This window comes from Ambystoma mexicanum, chromosome 9 (assembly GCF_040938575.1).
Source record: "Ambystoma mexicanum isolate Mex_15411 chromosome 9, UKY_AmexF1_1, whole genome shotgun sequence".
NCBI classification, from domain to species: domain Eukaryota; kingdom Metazoa; phylum Chordata; class Amphibia; order Caudata; family Ambystomatidae; genus Ambystoma; species Ambystoma mexicanum.
Window position 1 is genome coordinate 623636765 of NC_090931.1, and position 24400 is coordinate 623661164.

The following is a 24400-nucleotide window of genomic DNA, read 5'->3' on the forward strand; positions in this document are numbered from 1 at the left end:
TCCTGCCAGGAATTTGGCCTCATTGCTTTCGAGGACAAAGTAGTGTTTCCTATACACTAATTTGTGGAACAGAAGGAAGGCGGTAGTCTCTATACCGATCCTCATCATGTATGGCAGGAAGGCCTAAAGGTCATGAAACATCCATTTACAGACCCGACAGTGAAGGAAAGGTTGGATAAAAAGTATAACCTTCCAGACTCCACGCCAAAGTGTCTTACCTCACGACCAGCTCCCGAGTCGGTGGCGGCAGCAGGCCGATAGGCCAGGTGAAACGAGCAAAAATGTTCTGTGCCCCCTGACAACGAGGGCCGCAAACAGAAATGTTCTTGCAATTGGAGCGACCACCATAATGGTTGCCAATTCCCATTCTAAAATCACCCGCTGCGACCGCGAGATGTGGCATAAGCTAGCGCCATACTCTAACATCTACCGGAGGACAAGAGGAAGACAGCCAAGCAATCCTGAAGGAATAAGAGGCTTCCAACCCCAGCATATGATATGGCATTTATAACACGCCTATACACAAGTGTTTCGAGGCGCGACAAGGCGAGAGGGGAACAAAGGGAGGACGGACAACGATCCTACTAGGCAAGGTGACATTCAGATCGCGCAAGTGCTTGGGAAGGGGGGGAAGGGACAGTGCTGTACATGGGAAGATAACATTAAGTAAACGGCCAGCGTGTGGCAAGTGCATGGTTAAGTGTGGGCATCAGGTATCAAGGGCTGGTAGGGGGACTGTAGGGATACAGAAACAGTCCCCAAGTGTGGGGGTTGCCAGGTGAACTGTGCAGGTGTGTGACGCTGGCGGGGGAAGGACCTGGGCCCGAGATCAGAGGGTGTCCAGGTAGCCAGTGCAGTTCAGGTTACAGCCAGGAGATCAGCAGAGGAGAGGAGGAGAAAAAGCAGAAGGAAAGAAAGGTTTTGAGGTGCCATGCTCCTTAATCTTTATTCGGAAGTAACAATTTAAACTGTTTTTTCCAATAACAACTATTGTTGTTGAACACTAGGAGTGAAAACTCTTACCTCATCACTAATCTGGTCTACATCCGTCCCCTTGGGACGCTGCTGGCAGTGTTTGCGTCTACTACTGTGGTGGGAGGAAATCACAGAAATAGGACCATGGTTTGTGCATAGTTTGTCTTTCGGATTTCTACAGCATAGGATCCCACAATTAGTCATGAAATGCCTTAAAGGCGTGCTTGGAGTATTTTCTCTAGGTCTTCTGGAGATGGATTAGGAAGAAAACCCAACGGTGTTGTGGAGTGTTTCTATCAACTTATTCTCATTTCTCATAGCATTTTAAAAGTGCAGTTATCACAAAGGTAGTTTTTGTAGTTTTTAGGGGTTCCTGCCCCACCCTCCAATTCCCCTTGCCCAACACACATTTTTTTTTTCCTTAAACGACCATAGTGAAAATGTTTAAAATGCAAACGTGTAAAGTAGCCGCAGTGAAAGCATGGCATTATTATAAGGGGATCTAGATGGAAGTTAAGTACAGCTCATTAACAGAGCCGCACAATGAAGGAATGTAGACGCATATCTTAACAATTGCATAGGGAGATAAGAAAACAGTACATTTCTTCTAAAAAGCAGTCACAATTGAAATCTTCAGCATATGGTTCTACAGGTAATTCTCAAGCCATTTTTGGGGACTTAAGAAGTGCTGTAGCGTTTGTTTAAAGCAAACAAGACCTTTTTAAAAATACAAAATGGAAGGTGTGTAGTGCAAATCAGATCAATGTCCCTAAAGATCACAAATGTATATTTAAACAAGTGTAAATTACCTATTTAATAGAAAGTAAATGTATGCAGTGCTAGTGAGTTTGAGTATTTAAATGTTTGTTCATTGGATTTAAGGGGAAACATTTAGTAGGCAGCTTTTGGTTATAATGAGAACTCTGGTACATTTTTTTCTGCGTTTTGATAGAACTGCAGAGAAGACAGTCTTCAGACTGCCGAGCTAGAGTACCCCCATCACATGAGTTCCATATCCAGTTTTGACAACCAAAGTCTCAGAGGAGATGGTTTGCAAAGTTGGAGCCTTGCCGTGTTGTGAATTTCCCTGTTGGGGGCTTTGAATTGTACACTAAGCACCAGCCCCTGGCGAAGAAGACAGCATTGGATTGGATTGGAGGTGAAAACCCCCACTGAAGGTGACCTCGGCCAAGGGATGCTGCCAAGCAAACCTGTGAATTCCGGGTGCAGAGATCAGATCTAGTCAGGGTGTAGGTTTGGTTGTGGTGGCAAAGCCTCTGGAGATGGCTGAGAGAGGAAGACTGACAGATTACCCGCTCCCTGCCCTCACCCCCCTCTTTCAAGCAATCCGCAAAGCTGAAAGCTGAGGAAAAGGAAGCAGCTGTGAGATGACACATCTAAAAGTTACAGGGTGATCCATGGAAGAATAAGGGGCTCCAGAACAGGAGCAAGGGCATTTCCACCAAGAGGAGCTGCTGCCTAGGTCCAGGCCTGAGTGTGCAAAAGCTAATCAAGTACTTTAAGTTGAAGCAAATATGCCACTCTGGTTCGAGCAGACAAAAGGCACTCCTGGTGGAAGTAGTCTTCCTTTTTGTCCCTGAAGAAGCTGGGGACTGATGTCAAGCTTTAATGGCGATCAATGCCTTGCCTTCAACTTTTTCCACGTTTAATATCCCCTCAACTGCAAATATGTCATGCATGGTTTTTAATGTTTAAGATTTAATGTTCAACAGTGATGACATTGATAATCTTGATGCTGTCGGTCCTTGGCATGAAGCCTTGCTGCTTACTTTATGTGGCTCGTTAAGTAATGGGAGAAACGCTGGATGACTTGGAGCAAGTAGTAATGCCAGCAGCCTAGGGATTAAAGGCAAAATACTTCATCAAATCCTTCATCAAAGACTCTGAGGTCTGAAGGCCTTAGCGATCTGCATCGCTGGGCGGATGTCTGCACCACCTGGCTACTGGACCTTCTTCATTGGCTACCAGAGAGCTGCAGAATAAGAGGATGTTTTGTCTCTGGCCCAGCAACCACTCTGGCAGCTTAGACTACCTTCTTGCTGAGGAACCTTACTTTTTTCAACAGTGTTTGTGTTGCTCAACAATTATTTCCAAATGTTTTGACGGCGGTCGGTTGCGTTCCTAAAACTCCAAGCTTGCCTCTTGTCTTTACACCACTGTATTAACTTCACTGGACTTTAGGAACTAACCTAACTATATAATCTGGTCAATCTTGAGCTCTGTAGGCTCCAGGTGCTCCTGCATTCGCCTGTTGACCCTTAATTGGCAGTATGTAGTTCTGCATTCCACTTTTTCCTGCTCAACAAAGATGGATATATTCTTTATATTTTGCTGACATTCCATTATTAAGTCTTACGGTTTCATTTCCTTTTTACCACCCCACTACCCTTCTGAGGGTTTTGTCTCGACTACTCTGCCATGTTTACAACTTGGCGAGTCAGGTGGACTTGATGGAAACCATGTTGCCTGGTTGTGTGTTGGGGTTATTGCACACCCTGAACACAGTGGCACAAATAAAAACCCCACCAGACCAATCTTCAATGCCTGCATGAAAATTGGTGAAATAAGAAATAATGTTTTTTTGAAAAAAAGTATTTCTAAAGCGCTCAAGGCGTCCCTTGGGTATCGTGGCACTGTTAGATATGCATTGCTTAGTTACATGAGAACAAAAGTAGACGGATATCAAAGATTACAGAATTTAGGTGATATTTACAGGAAGAAAAACGAGGAAAAAAACTGCTTCAATCTTGGTGGTTACAGTGGAACAAGTTGAAGCTTGTGGTGGATGGATACGGCAGGGGTTTTTAGTTGAAAAGCTTAGTTTTCAGAGCCTTGCGGAAGGCTGCATGGGAGGTTTGATTTCTTTTTCTTTTTTTTTTCTCCAATATTTATTTTAATTTCAAATATCTCAACAATACATTACCAAAAGTTCAACAGAGTACGTTTCTCCCAACTCTATTACATAGGCAAATTAAAATCAATTAAATGTATGAAGAATCACTATAATATTGCAGATAACTTAAATTACTCCTATGCATAAATACATAATCATAATCCCCTTGCACATAAAACCCCACCTCTGAACAAAGACACTAAGACACTCCACAGACTGAACAAAACAAAAACGGGGGTGGGGGTTCCCAGATCAACACTTATGCTCATTACCAACTCATTAAAACCTATAGTTAATCAATCCTCAGATACTCATCCACCATGAAATTCATTAAATGGTGACCAAAGAGTCAGATACTTATCTTCCTTGCCCTGTCTTTGAAACATCACCCTCTCAATGTCCGACAATATCAATACATCATTAATCCAATTCATCACTCTAGGCTTTTTCCTTGTCTTCCATACCATCAACACCTGTTTCACTGCAATTATAAGCACCTTATCAATCCACTGCTCATATCTTCGAGCAACCGCGCATCGTCACTTTCCTGACAAAAGCAACACCTGCAAAGGCATCCTAGGAATACTTATGGACAAAATCGCATCTAGTCTATCCAATAGTCCCACCCAGAAATCCAACACACGAGAACAATACCACAACATATGAATTAGTTTCCCTTTCTCCTTCCCACATCCCCAACACAAATCATTGTCAGCTAGTCCCAATTTACACATACGTAACGGTGTCCAATACAAACGCCCGAATATTTTCAGGTGAATTAGTCGCAATTTGAGATCCAACTTCTACATCCCACACCCCCACCTAATTTCCCATTCCTTCTCCGTAATCTCGCATCTCAATTCCTCTTTCCACTTCTCCAATACTTCCTTCCCAGAATCAGCAACCGCATAACTCACTGGCATCAAGTTAATATGTGCTTACCATCTGCGGTGACGACATGAGAATCTTACTACCCGATGACACCTCCTCTAAAGGCCTCATCAGCATTGCCAACCTCTCACCCAATAGTGCTTTCAACGTCACAAATCTATTCATTTCCCTCCTGGCTAAATGAAACGTCCTGCAACTCCTCAAATGTAATCATACGACCATCTCGTACCACATCCCTTTCGAGACCCAACTCCTTCAATATATAAGCTTATTGGCAATATATAAGCTTGAATTAAACCAAATTAGAGGCTCCGTAATTGAGATGCATATTCCCCTGAAGAATACTCAACCACCAAATCAAAACATCCCTAGTTACAGCAATAGTCGGTAGCTTACTATCCCTCCCAGGTAGTCTCCCCATCAAAGCAACAGTACTCAACTTAAACCCATACATTTTACATCTTTCAATCAACACCCAAAAGGGTTCCGACCCATTCCCCATTGACAAATAGTGCACTGCTTTCTTCAGAAGAAACCCTTTATAGTAATGTTCCAAATCTGGGTACCCAAATCTGCCACATTTAGTACTACGCATCAAAATAAACGTCGGAATCTTCGGCCTCTTCTGCCCTCCTCTTCCCCCCTCCCCCTCCTCCCCCCCGAACGATCATCTCCCCCGACAAACTTTTTTTTAAAAAACTCAGTCAATAGTAGCTATCATTTTTTTCGAAAACTTCAAAGGCAAAGATTTTAGCCCAGATCCCCATCGGTAAGCGCTACCATTTCCTAATATCTTGGTAGCTACTACTTTCTCCACATTCAATTCCACCATTTTTTTAAATATCCCTAGTCAGGTAAATACCCAAATACTTCACATGAGACTCAGTCCATCTACAATTCCAATCCAAAAACGAATCCCGTACACAAGTCCTAGTAATCGGAAACCCCTCGGTTTTATCCCAATTAATCTTATGCCCCGATAAATTACTCACCTTATCGAAGATACTCTTCAAAACTAAACTACACCGTTCAGGATTCGCGAGAATCAACACCATATCATCTGCATATGAAAGAACTTTAATTTCCTTATGACCAAACTTCAGACTCCTAATGCTCCATTCCCCACGAATGTAGGCCAACAATGGCTCCAAAGGGAGATTGAATAAGTAAGGCGATAAGGGGCCGCCCTGTCTTGTCCCCCGAGTCAGTTCAAAGGCCTGAGATGACACATCATTCACCCAGATCCTTGCTTTAGCACCACCCTGAAGACAACTGATTATCCCCAGAAACCTATTCCCAAATCCAATACTTCCCATCGCAAACTTAAAATACCTCAAACTTACCCTATCAAACACCTTCTCTGCATCCACAAAAACCAATGCCATATCCGATAACTCCTTCTGCTGCAAACTCATTATGTCAACTAAAGTTCTTATATTATCATACCCAAACATGTTTTTCATAAACTCCACCTGTGACTCATGAACCAATTTCCCTATACATGTTTCCAACCTATTCGCCATAACCTTCACAAATATCTTCACATCCACATTCAGCAATGAAATGGGCCTATAATTACAATTTTTACGATCCCTTTCCTCTTTTGGTATCAAAGTAATCATCGCCTCGCACATTGACTGACATCCAGAGCCAGCTTTGGCTCTTTTGAAGGTGGGGACAGTGAGCTTGTTGGAGTGGTGGGGAGATACGGAGGGGCCGTGAGGGCAAAGCACTTGTTTGTGATTGCTAGCATTTTGAACAAGATGCGCTCTTTAACTGGGAGCCAGTGGGCATCTCTTCTTGTCTAGGAGATGTGATCCCTTTTTGGAATGCTTTGCGCTGCTCTGAGAGCATTGTTTTGTGTGATTTGTAGCCTGTTGAGGTTTTTGGCTGACGTGCCAACAAACAGTATGTTACAATAATCCAGTTTAACCCCAATAGTGGCTGTGGCTATAGTGAGGCAGTTTTTGGATGATAGGAAGGGTTTGACAGCATTCATGATTTTGGTGGTGAGTGCTGCTGAGGAGGCAATGGCACTGACTTGGCGGGTCAAGGAGAGAGAGGAGTCGATGTAAACTCCTAGGGTTTTAACTGCTGGTGAGACAGCGATAAGGGTATTCTCAATGTTGAAGGAGCTGTATTTAGTGTCCAACTTGTTGAGAATTTCCTTGGGCCCACCAGGAGGATTTTTGTTTTGTCCCCTTTGAGACAGTCCATTAGCCGCCATCCAGGCCTGGATGGAGACATACATTTGACAAAGTGTGGCGGCGTCCTGTTCGTAGGAGCCAGTAAGTGGGAGGAGGACTTGAGTGTCATCGGCAAGTCATTGAAGAGAGGTAGGGTGAAAATATTGTACGAAGTGGGTGATGTGCAGGAGCCCAGTGGTACCCCGCAGTGAATGGTGGTTGGTGGTGGGGCACAGGCTTCGTCCAAGAACACTTTCATGAGTCTTTCTTCAAAGGAGGAGTTGACCCAGGTTGTGGCTTCCGGGGAAAAGTGCGCTGCCTTGCCTTCATCCATCATTTCTCCTTATTGGTTCTTGAGATCCAATAGTGCCGACTCTGTACTGTGGACTAGACGGAATCCGGATTGCCTTTTTCCAGGGATATTGTTCACTTCGAGGAAGTGTTGGATTTGTACATACGCAACTTTGTCCAAAATTTTTAACAGATCAGGAACAGTGGTGATGGGTCTATAGTTAGTGGGTGAATCTGGGTCTAGGTTGAGCTTTTTCAGAAGGGGGTGGGCTCATGCCTCTTTAAGGGAAGAGGGGACGATGCCGGAGGCAAATGAATCATTAATAAAGGCTGTCATAAATGGGGCTAGTGTGTCTGCGTAGTCTTTAATGCGATTGGCTGGGAAAATATCACCTTTGCAGTTGGAGGGTTTGATTTGCTTAATGATGACTAGTACTTCAGTCTCTGTTACTACCCTAAAGGAGAAGGGCGTTGTGTCTTCGGTGTCATAGTTGGTCATGGGTGAGGTGGGCATGTTGTCACTAGGCAGTGCATTATTACGGGTTTTAATTTTTTCCTGCAGTAGATCTAGTTTTCCGAGCATGGCATATTGCACTCTGGTGCACCAGCCCTCGTCTTTTAACTCCGATTTGGCATTGGAGATTCTAGAATTAAGGGCCGTTTCCTTAGCTAAGATGATGGCTTTTTTGTATTGGGCAGAGATTCTTTTGTAAGCCTCTAGCGTGGAGTTTTGTGGGTCGGCTTGCCATTTGGAGAGCGCCTTGTGCTTGTGGGAGCGTAGTTCTTGGAGATCCTTAGTGAACCAGGAGTTTGTGTTTTTTCCTTTTATCGCTGTTTTGATTGTGGTGTTTGAGTTCTACCAGCTCCAGGGGGTCGTTGGAGAACGGAGGCTTGAGGGACTGAACATCAAGAAATTGGAGGATCCTGTCCGTGGTGAGGTTACGTGAGCATCTAGCTAATGCTGGTGGGGTGGGCGATTTAAGTTTGGGGATAGTAGTAGTGGTCTGGATGGAGAAGTGGATATGGTGGTGGTCTGTCCAGGGGCAAGGAGTGTTTGATCTGATGTCTGCTGCACAGTTATGGCCCGCTACCCAGTCCAGGATACATCCTTTGGTGTTGGTATGGTCTGTGATTCTTTGAAGGAAGCCCATGTCCCGGAGTGCTCTGGCCAGGGGCTTGACTTGTTTATCTTTTGGGTCATTGAAGCCCAGGTAGGATGGATTTAGACAGATTGTTCATGTTTTCGCCTAGCATGTGGAGTAGATTTCCAGTGAAGTCAAGTAGTGGGCCTGGAGGGCGGTATATGACATGGATGGCCATGGTACAGTTTGTTGAGAGGGAGAGTTTGACACATGGAGCGTTAGCGTTACCACCTAGTGGTGAATTAGTTTGTTTAACCAATAGGGATTCCTTGACAATGAGGGCCACTCCCCCACCTTTGGCTGTAGGTCTGTCTTGTCGGAAGATGGTGTAGCCTGGTGGTAAGGCTAATGAAATGGCTGGACCTGCCGCTTCATGGAGCCATGATTCCGTAACGGCGAGAGCATCCAGATCTTGGTTGGTGAGCAGGTCATGTATCTCTGTGGAATGGGCTGGGAGAGCACGTGAATTTATAAAGGCACATTGAAGGGGAGGACAGGGATTTGGTTTTGCTTACTGTTGGCTTAGGGGTCCTTGAATCCGTTTTGGAGATTGCTAACTCAATGGGACTATGGATGGAGGGGTGCTGGGGTTGTTCTGTCCGCTTATGTTTGGTGTTAGCTGGAGCCTGATAGGAGTGCGTGCCTAAAGGTTGGTTCCTAATGGAAGTAGGTCTGGGGCATTTGGCATGGTGATGGGGCTCTGTGCGACACCTTATCCTTGCTAGTCTATTAGCTAGGAGGTTAATGGAGTAATTGGTAGTGAGCTGCTGTTCTGTAGGGCGGGCATGCTGAATGATGGGAGGAATAGGGTGGGGGGAATGTCCGATGAATTAGGTGGCTCATTCTCCATGCTGGTGGAGGTGTGTGCTAGGTTGGCAGATGTTGTTAGTGTCTGCTATGGGTCGTGCCTTACTAGGAGAGCACATCGACAGCGCCACTGAGTGAGTGCTGGTGCCGAGAAGGGCACAGTTCTAATGAGTCATATGTGCTTACAAATATGCACAGTGCCTATGGGGGTACAGAGAAGTAAGCTAAGTTTGCATTCGGGAGAAGCAGTTAATAACAGTTTAAACGATGCATTTGGCAGAAGTTGTCGCCTAACCCTTTGTCCTTAGCCCCCTAATTTGATGAAAGGCTGGCTTAGGCCTGCCCTGTGTGTGGTGGCCTGTACCTATGCTGAGATTTCAACTGATATATCCAGAAGAAACTGGCTTACCTTATCTGCTTGAGCATTTGCTGCTGTAGGTTCATTTTAAGGACCAGATCCAGCCATTCTTGCTGGATGCTGTGTCCTAGGCTGATCTCCAGTTAGGGGTTTTAGCTGCTAATCATCCTTCTTGGGGCCCCCTCGTTTGTCCTGCTGGCTACAATGTGCTGGGTCAGGCCTCTCATGCTGGGACCATTTCCAGGATTTTTTACAATCCGCTTAGCACCGTACCACTGTGGCTGTCCTGCCTTGGTGCGGGTCCCTGCCATCGCCTGCAAGGGTGTTGACACGGATAATACCCCACCTCTACTCTTCAGGGCTTTCCTGCATCGCCCCTACGTAGTCCTGACTGTGGGACAGTTTTCTCTGGTTGGGTTGCCCTTGTTTTTTCAAGCAGCGGGAACCTACTTTGGCAGGTTCTCCTGCCTTCCATTTCTCGATGTTGCTTTTGCTTCTGATTTGCAGTGATCTCTTCAATTAAGGCAATTTATTTTCCGTGGTTGGTAGTCATTCTCTTAGAAAGTTGCCCCTAGAAAAGAAGTTCATACCAGGATGTTTAGTTTCCTTGAAACAGATTTTCAAAGAATCAATGGCATGAGTGCCTACCTCTGTAGCCTGTTATCGTGGCTTATTCACTATCTTTGCCCTCAGGGGGTCCCCGTAGTTCCTGGTTGAGAATATTCACATGTGCATCTCCACTGAATTTTCTGTTTATATTCCATTGGTGCTTTTCCTGCTGTGCTGCATATTCAGGGGCTCCTGGTTCTCAAACTAAGGAAATCGCCCTGCAGGTCTAGTGGGGTTTTTAAGAATATGCAAGGCCTTATATGTGCTCCTACTTCCCGTATCCTCCATGCTCTTGGGGATGTCTCCTCTGAGGGGATAGGACAAGAGCACTCTGCACAAAAGATGCACAGAGCACATGTGCGGGAGAACGCCTGCATCAGCCCTTCCCTTGCTCACTCTTCAGCTGCCAATTGACAGTCCCTTTTTCTGGGCTGTCGGGTGAAGAGCATTCGCTATAGCTCCCGACCAGATGCATCACAGCATCGCTTTTCTTGGCAGGGACCCGGTTGTCAGTGGTTTCTTTTCTGCTGCGCCCATTCCTCTGGCCACACTCGCTACCACTGTTGTGGCAAGGATTTTCCAGCAGCCGACCCTCACTGCTTGTGCTTGGCATGCTTAGACCTGAGTGGCAGCTTTGTGCTCAATGCAACGCACTTTTCGTTTGGACACTTGTATTTAGACCATCTCTTTGCTTCCAAGTCTTCGTCAAAGGTAATGCCCAGCGTATCTTTAATTGTCCTGCAAGGGTGACTGATTTCTTGCGGCCCTGCCTGTCTGACAGGTTCTTCATGCAATCCTACCAGGACTTGTCCCAAGATGCTGTGTGTAAGTGGTCTACTTCCTGCTCTGCAGAGGGATCGTCTCAGGCTATGCTGGCTAGGTTGGAGACTTGACACAGAGCATCACAGAGCATAGGTGGGACTGCCTACCCTGTAAATCCAGAACCGGGGCAACGCCCTAACCCAGCCCCTTGGAGCACTGTCGATCCATTGTCTGCCTCTGCCGGGCCCCCAAGTTTGGAGTTGCAGCTCCCTCATCAGGAGCTGCCTCACACAGTGCACAGTACATGCATGTCAGGGTCCCCAAGATGGCACACCGGTCATCAAGGAAGGAGACCCCGGTGAGGCCTAAACCTTCAGGAGCCCTGCAGCGATGACCAAGAACCCTAAACGTGGGCACTGAGATATTGTCAGCAGGCAGCCGTCACTTTGGCGGCTGCCACATCACCCAGAGCAACTGGTGACTGGGAGATGCCTGACATGGGTTCATGTCCCAGACATGTTGCCCCATGTCCGGTGGTCACGCAAGCTATCCCTCAAATGGGGTTCTGTGTAACAGTCTTGACACACGTTCTACATGTTTTCCCCAGCCAGTCCGGATGTATTGGCAACCACAGTAAGTGTGGTACCTACTCAGTGACGTTATTGTTCCCACATGCCCCTTGGGTTACTTGGGCCTTGTTGATGAGTCCTCCCGCTCCACCTGTGGCTCAGTAGCTTCCACGGGTTCTGCAGACCCTCAGCCAATGGCCCCTACTCCACAAACAGGGAATGTGCTAGTCTTCCCTGGAGAATTCAAACCTCCCCTGAAGGTTGAAGAATAAACTGTCATCCATCAGGGGCTTACATGAGAGGGCCATGGGGTTAAGGTTTCTTGGCCTACATATACCATTTCCGCTTGAGATAGGGAGTGTTGGCTTCATTACGCCCAAGCAAGCTTCCGATGAGGAGTGGTGCCCATGCAACCTCATGTAATCCAGAAGGCCAGTCAGGCATGGCACAAGCATCTGGAGGCCAAATATAGACTCTTGAAAGAGGAAAGTTGTGCATAGCTCGTGAACAGTTGGCCGAGTATGCAGTGGTGATGGCCGCTATGGCCCAAACATAAACATTCCTCATCAGCATCGTCCTCTATCCCTCCAGGACAGGAAGAGTAGCTCTTTGGTAATATCGGCAAAAAAATCTATGCCAATTACGTTTAACATTTTTCCCAGGACAACATAGGCCACCCATCTGTATTGCCATGTTATGGCGCAATGCATCTAATTTTGTGGAATGGCTCCGCAGAATAAGCGGGATCTATTTGTGACTGATGCGAAGTCCGTGGCAAGCAACATGCTGGAACCAGCAGCTTAACACATTGGCACGGTCCTCCATGGGCCTGTGCTTCAGCGCTGATGTCGGGCGTCCAGCTTGGCTGAGAAGCACAAATCTGTTTCAATATGCTTTGGGTAAGGTACTAAGCCTTCACTTTGACACCATCCAGCTTTTCCACACCACAACAGACAAGGTCCTCACTAAGGAATATGCTGACATACTAACAGCCAAAACATGACTGCAATCTCGAAGCCCATGTCAGTGAGATCGTCCACTACCACTCCAGTCCTAACGGAAGCAGGGGCTTTCAGCAACTTTCCCAGGAAAGGAGAGAGCAGCTGACCCATTCTTCTGGAGGCCTGGCACTTAAGAGGCCCAGGACCAAGGTGTTCTTCCTCCTTCGGCTCCCAGGCCAAACAATGAAGCTCAGTTGCATATGAACCACCTGACTCCGATGAGAGGTCGGGTGACTGCACCAGACCCACTTTTGTGTCTTTTACATGCATTGCATTTTAGCTCTCTGCATCCCAATCTAGTTTAATCTGTTATAACTCGTGTTGATCGATTTTATTAGTGGTTATATTTCATTTGCTATACTGTTTCTTAGCATGCCTTGCTCACTAATTATTTTAAGTGTTTTTCTTTCCAACCTGTGTGCTTTTACATTTTATAATGCTGTGCTGCCATTTGAACTAAAAGTTCCCTTAGTTTTTGTAGTTCTTAGTCCTCATTTTGATAGTCCCCGGGCGCGTTCCCGCCGGCACGTTAGGAACAAGCCGGTTAGTGGCGGTTTGTGTCCTGAGTGTCTACAGCCGTACGCTCGTACTGGGGGTCTGCAAAACTTTCAAGTGCTAATCTCTTTTGTAATATTTACATCTTTATGCAGTCTATTCTTAATACCAGAGATAATTTTCAGAATACCTCGATGCCTGCCTTTTTTCTAAATACTTCTTCCTGTATGAGTAATCGTGAAGATATTTTTGCTAAATATTGCACGCTGCCTGTTGCAATGCAGACCCTCCTGTGCCCCAGTACGTAGCATCTCCTGATGCTCTCACTCCGATATTGTGTGAAGCAGAACCCTCGCTCCGCTACACTGCCCAGGAAAACTCCCTCAATGCAGTTCCTATGACCTCTAAGCCCCCTACAAGAGCGATTGAGCACCTTATCGCTCCTTGTTTAAACGGTGATGTGTCAAGGCCGGAGCCTGTCTTTTGTCATCCCGTAAGTTCTGACATATCTTCCCAATCTATGCAAATTGAGTCCAGAATCCTCCAAAACCATCCATCCATTATCATCCCGAGACGACATAAATCTAAACATAGATTTAATCTCCATGACACTGCCATGAGTTTTTCTCTGTGGAATACTCGCTCACTTATGAGGCACATGATTTCCTCAACAAGTCTTCTTGTGATTTTATTGCAATAGCAGTGTCTTGGCTTACTGACTCCGCGCTCACTTCTGCCACACTGGCTGTTCCTCCTGAGTTCTCCATTTCTAGAGCCGATAGACCTGAACGGTGAAGTGGAGGGGTACCCATTATTATCAAAAAACGCTTTAATTTTCGTATTAATCCTCATCTGTCTCCCGTTGGTTGCAAAAGCATGGTAGCCAAAATTAAGCTAAATGCAAATGGCTCTTACCTTCCTGGTATTTTATCGCTGCCATCAGACACTCCTCTCTTTGAGGAACAACTTGTTAACCTACTCAAGAGCATTAACAAAGCAAACACCCCTGTGATTTATTCTTGAAGTTTTCAATTATTGGTCTAACGATCCCCAAGACAAACAAGCAATCCCTCTTCTGACGTTGAATGCCATTGTTTTCACCCAGAAAGTACTGGCCCCTACTTGCAGAGATGGACACACTCTTGACTGGATCCTGACACATCACATATCTGCAATTGATATTAGTATAAGCCAGTGTCCCTGGTCTGACCATTTTTTAGTGACTTAGACCCTTCCACAGTTAGGTACAAAATCTGTCAGCTGAACATTTAGTCAGGCTCACTCCTGTGGATTCCTTCAATAATCTTGCTTTACATCTTACCTCAGTTATTAATTACATTGCTGAAGATCTTGCACCTAAAAAATGCATATTAGTAAAAGCTTCATCTTATAAGAACTTGAAGATACGATTTTCACCCTTCGGTGCACAAAACGGAAAGCAGAGAGGGATTGGTGGAGGCACCCCTCTCACTTTCCGTCTATAAGCAAACTGTAAAAGATTTAAAACAGGCCATTATTGATGCAAAATGTCATAGCTTTAATAATAAGATCTCCACTGCTAAATCCAATGCACGTGAGCTATTTTCCATTGTTAGGAGTTAAAGGGTAAATCTCCCCCAGAAACCCCTCAAAGTTTCTGCCTGGTGTCAGGCAATCCATGATGTGTTTATTCATAAAAGTTACGGCCATCAACAATCCATAACAGTTCAGCAAAACCAATACCCCAAGGGCATGTAAGGTCTGTCGAGTTCCATGAACCCTCTAGTATCTTCCTTTAACAAGGAACATGTACAGTCTTTATTTGAGTTTAACCCCTGCTCAGAGGCCCAGATCTGCAAAACTGTTGCAGGAATTAAACCTACCTCATGCCATGGGGACAGCTGTCCCTCTATAGTTTTTAAGGCTTGTATGGACACTCTTGCCCCTGCGTGACCAAACTTGTCAAGCTTTCTTTTACTGAAGCAGACGGAACTTTGGTTCTCAAGGAGGCTTGGATCACTCCACGTTTGTAAAAGAGTAACCCGGACCCTACCATAGCGAAACACTATCATCCCATAATGAACGTCCCATTTTTACTTAAGCAACGCGATCCAAGATCTTATGTGCAGCTTCAGGAATTTATAGGGAGCAATAACATACTCGACTCTCGACAGCCAGGTTTTAGATCTAGGCACAGTATGAAGAATGCGTTGCTGGATTTGGAATCCAATCTTGCCAGCATCCTAGATAAAGGACAGCCAGCCCTCCTTATGCTGCTCAACCTGTCCACCGCTTTTGATTTAGTTCACCATTCTTTGTTAGTGGCTAGGTTATGTGAGCAGGCGTATTGCTCTACTTCGGCTTCCCAGTGGATTTTGTCTTTCCTCAGATTCAGGTATGCCAGGGTGCCTTTGGACAATGTCAGTTCTGCTCCAACATCGGTTACCTGTGGTGTTCCTCAGGGATCGTGTATAATCCCCTACATTGTTCGATATCTATATTATGCCCCTCCGGGCCCTCCTAGATGACCTGGGTGTCCAGTACACTAATTATGCAGATGACACCCAGGTCATATTTGAACTGTCTGGATGTTCTAGGCAGGGCATGGATGCAATCCATTCAATCCGAGTCCTTTCATGAATGGATGGTTACTGATTCCCTGGCTTTGAACGCTGATAAAACTGAACTTTTGAATGCAGCATCAGGACAGAAAATCAAAAAACTTGCTTCACAATATGACAGTTTGCTTATTGCAGGGAACAAAATCAAAGTCGCCAGATATGTTAAGACCTTGGGTGTCATTCTGAATGCTGAGCTCGCCATGAAGCCTCATATTGCCCACGTCTGAGCCTCATGTAGCTATGTCACCAAATAGTTGAATTACATTCGCCCCGCCATTTCATAAAAAAATAGATCCCTATTAGCTACAGCTTTGATAAACTTGCACTTTGACTACTGCAACGGCCTGCTGTCCAGTACCTCGAAAGCTAATATTTGTGGACCTCATGTTACGCAGAATGGCTCATTTCGTGCCGTCCATGGTCTGGCTAGGAGAGACCATGTCACGGAAGCCAGGAAGGAACTTCACTAGCTCCCGATTAAACACTGCCTCACACACAAACTATTGCCTCTTACATTTAAGTGTTGCAACAGTGATGCCCCGCAGTACCTGGCAGATCGCCTCCAGTCCTCCCATCAGGCCTTTGTCTGCGTTCTTATGATCCCTACAAACTGGTGCAACCAAGGTTCAAGCTCACAAGGTTTGGAGGAACCACGTTTGATGTCCTGGCCCCCTCCGCCTGGAACAAGCTTCCGCCAGACTTTAGACTGGCAAACCCCATCAGAGACATTAAGAAATGTGTTAAGACCCTTTTTCTTTAACCTTAATCCAGACTAATTGCCTTGCTTTACATAACTCTTTGCCTCCTTCATCTTATATGTTGGTCTGTCAAGTCTGTGCCTTTTAAGAGTCTGCTCTGAGGCCTACGGATTGGTAGCGCGGTATAAATATACAAATTAAAAAATGAAGGTGTCACCTGTGGACCTGAACTTTCCCTAAAGTTGGAGATTGGAAAACGGATTGATCGTGAGCTTTCAATAGGTTCTCCAGCCACTGCAGTTGTGACCCCTGGACCTCCAACTGGACTAACAGCAGAAGTGTCAACAGCAACTGGGTACCGTTGGGTAGGTCACTCAGAAAATCAGAGTAAGGGACCCCAGTGTTCTTACCAGTTTCCATGTCCCACATCCCACCATAGGGATTGTATGGGTGCAGAGTCCCCTCTCTGTATCGCCTGGCTGCGAGTGGCGTTCTAGCCAAGGATCCCACCTGACCCCCTACAAGGTAGCCCCTAGTGTAGTGAGATTGAGTGTACCCCTTAATTGACAGCTTATCCGTTATCTGCAAAGGTACTTTTAAACTACATCTTTTTCGTGCCTTTGTGTTTTGCCGTAACTTGTACAGGCGAACTCTTGAGACTTCCTTTTGCTTTCTGACACTTTCCTGGAACTTTGACTCTGACGCTCTAAGCCTACTTACCTGATGAAAAAGGGCTACTGAAGTTGGGTATCTGCCTCATGATTTATAATGCAGAGTATGTGGTTGTTGGTTTATTGCATTTGTCCTTTCATTTTACTTGCTAGTTATCCATTGTGTTACGCACAGCAAATCAATTCAATTAAGTAAAGTGTGTACTCTTCCTTTGAGGTGTGATTGGGGGCGGGGGGTGTGCACTTTGGCAATGTATGCTTTTTCTTAGATTTTACCTCCTTTGTGTAAAAGTACTAGTTGGTATGTTTTTGTATTTCTGGGTGGACTCTAATATTTGATTGTTTTATGTTGGTTAACTGCACTTGTCCCTCCCCACAAAATATCTCCTGAAGTCTCCTTTGCTGCTCTTAGCTTGATAAGGTGGCAAGACTGTGTTTATTTACTAGGTTGAACACAGCAGATGTGCACACCTTTTGTGGAACTCTCCTTTCCCCTGCACACCCAATTTGTATAACCAAACCTTTAATTTTTAGTAAATATTTTTCAATAATACCACATGACACTCAATTTTAGTAAAAAGGAAAGATTTACTTCATCCTATTGAGTAATCACAATTTGGTAATTATAAATAATCAGGTTGCCACCGTTGATTTATTTTCCCTCAAATTAATAAAGTTCGAGATTCAAACATCCGACTTTCTATTAGCAACTGTAATTGAAGTCATCAACAAAAGAATTCCACAATGTTCAACGAAGTTTTACATATGAATAGATTAACAATCGGTGATGTTACAATCCCTTGTGCATTGCTCTACGCCTTCCGGGAAAATATTTCCCTTCTTCAGGAGCTGTCTATTCAATTCTTTGTATTCTTTTTTCATATCTACAATAGTTAATTAATTACAATCATATAGTGTTTCTCATATTGTGTTTCCATTCACTTTTGCATCATCAATAGTGTCATGTCTCCTGCTTTAATCACCTGGATGATTCTGAGTTGCATGAATTCTCTCAAGTATCTTCTTCCTATCCAAATTCCTAATATAGATCAAAGTTCTACCTAAAAAATCAAAATCAAAAATTTGCTGTCAAAAATTATAACCTCTACCCTTTATAATAGCTCACCCATATCTAATTTGTGGATAACAACTAATTCCGAGAGCAAGTAAAAAATGGAGATACTTCTATCTCCTGTCTGTATAGGAATGTACCTGTAATTGAAACGGAGTTTCCTCCACTTAGAAGTGTAGCAAGTATCACTTGGGTGGCTCTATGATCGAGTGGACCAAGGCCTATGGCTCTGCAGTTAGACACCCTCTCTTGTAGATGTATCTGTAAGTAAAAGTTGTTGTGTCAAAAATTGGAGCCTGTCTCATCTCTAAAATGCTGTTTTAAAATTAGTAACAAAATGGTGCAAAAATGTGCCAATACTTATGTGGTTATAATTATTAAAAAAAAGAGCTTACCCCGTGTTGCGGTCGCTGTTTGGGACAAGATGGTGTTCCTTTTTTGTGCCTAGATATAAAGCACCTTAGGACTTGTTATTCCAAAGAATGTTCTCCCAATCACAACGTTCTGCACCTGCAAATTAAAGCAGGGAACTATATGATGTTTCCTTTTATAGGTGAGAGAGGTTCTACCCCCTGTAATATTTTAGCATATTCTCCTGTGTCCCATGCATCATATGGAGAGGGCCAGTCCGTATCTTTACTTGTATTCCAGTATCTTTCCAAGCCAAACCGACTGTGAAAGCCGTGAGGAACGTGGAATTGAAAATGGCCGCTTATTTACTAGGTTGGCCTCATACTCTCCCACAGGGTTAGTTCTGAAAATCCATCTTAATATGGTTCTGCTTGCATGTAATATCTGACACTTTAGCTCCCATTACAACTGAGATTTTTCTAAAGACAACAACGAGAACACTGTGACAGGATTTGTTCATTCACCAGGTCCGCGTTGTGCATTAAAATGAAATATTGTGATTTCCACCACTATTACTTGTACAGGTTGATCAAACTTCGTTAACTCTTTCAGCACTAAGCCTTTAGTGCCTTCCTATACAAATTAAGATGCATGCGTTTAGACACAATTAAACACAATTAAGACACTGACTTCTCAGCAAAGCTATTCCTGTAACTTTTAAACAGTTAATTTTAACTTGTACATTTCAAATTTTAAGGGAGGGCCTCCTACCATTTTGATTTGGCACTTAAAATCTTTGACCCTGGTGTCTCGCCCTCTTTTGGTAATGGTCTGGATGCCTGGCTGCGTACTGGAGCAGAGCCCCATGTGCATGCTCGTTCAATCTGTGATTGTAATAATAGATCCAAGTAAGTCCCTTCAAACCTGGCCTTTATGGCATTTGTAATCAAATGATGGGGCGACCTTCCTCTTTTTTTAGAACGTTATTTTGCAGTTTACATGGGGCAGACCGCATTTTTGCTACAGTAAAAAAAAATACAATGTAACGGTCATACAAAAGGCAGAGTGCAGACAATCCAAAGAAACGTACATTATAAGAAGTTCAGGGCGATGAATCCCCAGCTCGTATACTTCCAAGCCCTAGATGAGAAAGACTTAAAAAAAAAAAAAACATTAAAATAAAGGAAGGGTAGCTCCGGAGCAATGCATTTGTCTTGGAATCAAGACAACGCAGCGCAACACAGGTTTGAATCCCGATCCCGCGCTTAGAAACCACTCATTGGCATTGAGCACATTATAAAAGAAATTATAATTCTTGGTTTTCAATCCATGGAAGATATTTCAACAACCATCATTTAATATATTTATAGTCAACGACGGGTGACCTCATCCGCAGATTCTTTGGAACTCTATTAAGGAAGGCAGCTTTTAATTTTATCTGCCAATACCTGCTCAATTTACATGTAGCAGAGTAGAACAGTTCAGTTCGTTTTTTTAAAGTAATATTTTACAACAAACTGTTTATAGATGGAGGCCATCTCCTATAATGCTTTACAGTTTTTCGTTGCTTTCGTTTTGCTCTTCTGTTGATTGTTTTCTTTTTTCCATAGAGCGGCACAAGAGCCGGAAACCGCCACCACTACCTGAAGAAGAGCCGCAAGAGGAGGAGCCAATGATGAGCTCGCAGTCCCAGGGACCGCACCACCGACCCTGCAACTGCAAAGCCAGCAGCTCTAGCCTCATTGGGGGCAGTGGAGCTGGCTGGGAAGGAACGGCCCTTTTGCACCATGGCAGCTACATTAAGCTGGGCTGCCTGCAGTTTGTGTTTAGCATTAGTGAGTTTGCGACCAAGCAGCCGAAAGGGGACAATGCCTTTGTGGAGCTATTAGACATTGATGAGAAACCTCCACACCAGGTGCCTGTGCTACGATCCAACTCCATTCCTTAGTCGCAACAGCACTTGACTTTTTAAAAACTTGCACCCAATCAAGGTGCCCTTTGCAAAAATGTACAGGATGTTTGGAACTTTTTCTACTTTGGCCCGAAACCGTTCACACGTTTGCATGAAATGAAGAAACTTTTTTTTAATATATTATTTTTTTGCTCAAGTTTTGGGGGCATTTGCACATATATTTGTACCATGCATTTCATTATTTTCATTTTTTTAAAGGAAAAACAAAACTTCACCGGTGCAGAGAGGTTTTTTAAAGACAGTTTCTCCCTCGGACGAGACATTTGGAAGCTTTTGAGCACACGGGTTTAAAACATAAACTTTCACAAGAGTGTGGAGGTTTTTTTCCAAGCAGTTCGATCTTAACCGAAGAAATCTTGTTCTATTTTGTGCCAGTGACGATAGTTTTATACTGAAGAGAAAATACAGTTTTTCATATTGAGAAAATCTATTCAAGATGATCCTTTTTATTTAATGTAAAGAAAGTGAAAGAAGCGGAGGGGTGGGGTTCTAAAGACAGGAGCCAGCTACTTATGAGAATTAAGCTTTCCCCATCATGGGATCTTAAACATTTGAAAATCTCCACCTGTGAGTGGGTTTCTAAGATCCTGCACATAGTAAGAGATTTTCAGTATCAATGAATTAAAGGAAGATAACCATGATGGGAAAACTAGAATTACGTTTATGTAACTTATTGCTCATGTTTTGTGTACTTTACTTACCCACATCAGCGAAACTGTCTTGCTTTTCCTAAAGTAGTTGAACTTTGTATTTAGAATCCTACCCAGAGACTGCCTGCCCCCCTCCCCATCACCCAAGCCCTCTTTTGCTATGGTTGCACTACAGGTACCTTTTGTCATTGCAGGACATAAAACAAACCTACGCCCTTGTTATCGGCCCTGGATTGCATTCTACACTCGGCATTCTAGACCAAGGAAGCAATCCTGCAAGTCTCCCTGAGAAACACGGAGGCCTTAAACCCACTGAGCACTTTCAATTCCTGGGGGCACTTGTTGAGAGCAGTGTATGCCACATGGCCCTTTCTTGGATGTTTTATTAATGTCACTTTTCAGTGTTTGAATTGCAGACTGTAATACAGTTATTCTGTAGCATTTGCGTCAGCCCTAAGGAAAAAAGAAGCCCACAATCTGGTAACAGTTTTACTCCTTGTGATACAAATAATTTACTACAAATAAACTTCAATGCGATGGGCTGGTAATTATAATCTTTTGAAATGTGCTGGTAGCATAATTGGTATTCAGTGTGCAGCGCTGACTTTGATTTCACATTTCAGATCCCTCCCTGTTGGCCACTTCAAAATGGCGTGTCCTATTTTTCTTTTGAACCAAGCATTAGTTCTGTCTCCCCACCCCCTGACCCCCCCCCCCCCCCCCAATGGAATGTTTGGTTGAGTGAGCACGGCTATTTGTCGTCTGAGGTACTCTTAGCAGACAGGTGATCTTTGAGACACAATCTGTTCTGCCTGGAGGCCCTTAAATGACATAGAAATCCCTGGCCTCTATGTAAATACATAAAGTATTCATATATTTTGAATCCTATTTTATTTTTGATCGTGTACAGTGCTTCGTGTGGTATGACTTTGGCTCAAGTTGTTTCTTGTATAAAAATTCCGTTCTCGTCGTAACCTTGTCTACTTTTTTTAATTATCATATACCACCTTTCCCTGCCTCCTCCTGGGCAAGACAAGCTAGTTTCTTTGTAAATAGTAATTGTATTGTTTTAGATTTTACAGAAACATTTTTCCTGTATTCTGTATATAAAAAACATTCAGTCATTCACTGTCTGCGGCTCCTAACTTCAGGGGAAGGTTGTGATTGGGGAGGTTGCTGCTGGCAGACTTCATTTGAAGTTTGCGCAAGGAAAGGGTTTCTCTTTCAGCAGGTATCTAATTAGCTTGTGTGAAGCTCCCTTCTGATGTTTGGGAGGGCTAAGGGTCATGAGTGCAACCTTTTTTCAAATGATTTCTTTAATGAGAGAATAGTTGATTCTATGCTTCGTGGGAGTGAAATGGAAAATATTGCTAGTTTTGGACAAGCAGTTGGCCACTTTTCTAAATTGGTAATGTGGTGATTGTTTTGCAAGGTGCACGACTTGGCAGTTGTGAATCAGATAAACTGTATACTCGAGTCTGATTTTACAGCAGAACATTGACTATAGTAGATGGCCAACTAAATTGTTTAACACTTTTTTATTTTTGTATTAAGATTTTTCCAGCTTTGATTCTGTTTGTGATTCACATGCTTGACGTTGTTTGCCATCCAGGGGTTCCTCTGCCAGTACAGTATCACACTGTTGACTAAGATTTTCATCAGGCCCTGACAGCAGTGGATCAGAAAAAGTATCAGTTTATGACGGGCATGTCCTACACTCAATGCTCTTGTTAGTTGCACACATCATGTTATTTTGTCGTCAGTTCCGTCATGGAGAAGAGAAGTGAAGCACAGAACACTGCTTTAAGCACCTTCAATGTGGAGATGTTTGCAGAGAAGGTGCCTAGAACAGGTTATATAAAAATGCAATTTTTTTGTTCTTTTTAATTTCAGTGTTCAGACTTGATTGAAAAAACAGCGTGTGTAACATTTTGTCTTCCACAGGGCTATGATGACATTTAAATGTTATGCTTGTTAGGAGTATTTAAACCTAAAAAAACACTAAAGACATGGAAGGAAAATGTGCTAGGCTGTGAATGCATTGGAGAACGGTAGGTTTGAATTATTAATGCTCAACAAGAAATTGGAGATAAAATTGCTTTGTAGGCAGATTTCCAATAGATGGTTCTTTAACTGCCAAAGAGGAACATGTTCTAGAGAAACCCATTTGGTGCATCTGACAGTGCTTCTGGGAAACCTGTTTCCTCGCAACTCTAAATTCCCAGGAAATCAAGGTTGAAAGAACAAAAGAGCACCCTGTAAGCTGATGGTAGACCAAAACCTGTGAGCTTGGCACTGAAAGGTACATCAGACCTGGAAAAAACGGATGTATACTAATTGACCTTTTCGCAATTGACCTTGGGAGACTTGACCTCGGGAGAATTGACCTAATTTAAAAGGTCAATTAGGACATGTATACAGGGGAGAAACCCCCCCAATCCTCACTCAATCCCTTTATATTATTTATAATCCAAAACCAACCCAATACATATATAAAATAACTAAAATCATATAAAGGTCAATTGTGCAAAAGGTCAATTTGGGTAATACCAAAAAAAACAATTTGCTTAAGACTGCCAGGCCAAGAAAACGTATTTAAAAACTCAAGCACAAGTCATTCTTGCCCAAGAAACATTACACAAGCACTAAAAAGGCACATAATGCTGAAGAAACACATGCCACTTAAAAAATGCATGAAATTGAAAAGGCAACACAAGACAGCTGAAAAGCATCTATAGCAAACACAAAAGGGTTACTGTTCAAAGAACAAAGTTCTGAAAAGTAGCATCTCTTGCCTGACCCCTTCCTGCATAGACAGTTATTTAAAGGCTTTGGCTGCAGTTTATCATGAGCAGGAAATACCAAGACAAGGACCCACTTATCTTTTCATGAGACCTTACATAACCGCTACAAACTGATTAAGGTCCAGCTGGAAAGGGGAGGAGTGGGTAGGTAGAGACCCTTTTCAGACCAGGTCTGTCATTACAAATACCAGAGCCAACTGGAACCACTTCACAAGAGCATATATAGGTCCTGTCACAAGTACTGCCGCCTCCAGTTTTTCTCACCAAACCGTGACTACGTGTAAGGGCTTGGGTTTTGATCCCCCTCCTTCGCAGGGTCTTCATCACGTGACTCCAGCCCACAACCCAATCAAGAGCCACCGTCTATTATATCTAGCCTTGCTTAGGTGTCCTCGGCCAAGCAGGAAGAGCAGAACTGCCTTTCCAACATCCGTCAGACATTACAATGAGTTTCTTACACCCCCATTACATTCCCGCGCTCATGCGCACACAAGCACGTGCCTCACCAACACCTCAAAATCTCTCACTCACATCTCCACCTCTCTGGCAACCTAATGCTCATTAATGCACACTCTGCTGCCT

The 24400-nt window shown here is 43.9% G+C and overlaps 1 protein-coding gene across 1 annotated transcript in view; it reads left to right on the forward strand.

Moving 5' to 3' along the window:
- The window catches only part of PHF12 (PHD finger protein 12), a 689998-nt gene extending 667859 nt beyond the window's left edge, over positions 1-22139 (forward strand). Inside the window, exon 15 of the mRNA XM_069615300.1 lies at positions 20003-22139. Coding sequence (XP_069471401.1) covers positions 20003-20340 — 338 coding nt within the window. The 3' untranslated portion in view covers positions 20341-22139. The remainder of the gene's footprint in view (positions 1-20002) is intronic.
- Positions 22140-24400: the final 2261 nt, after the last annotated feature.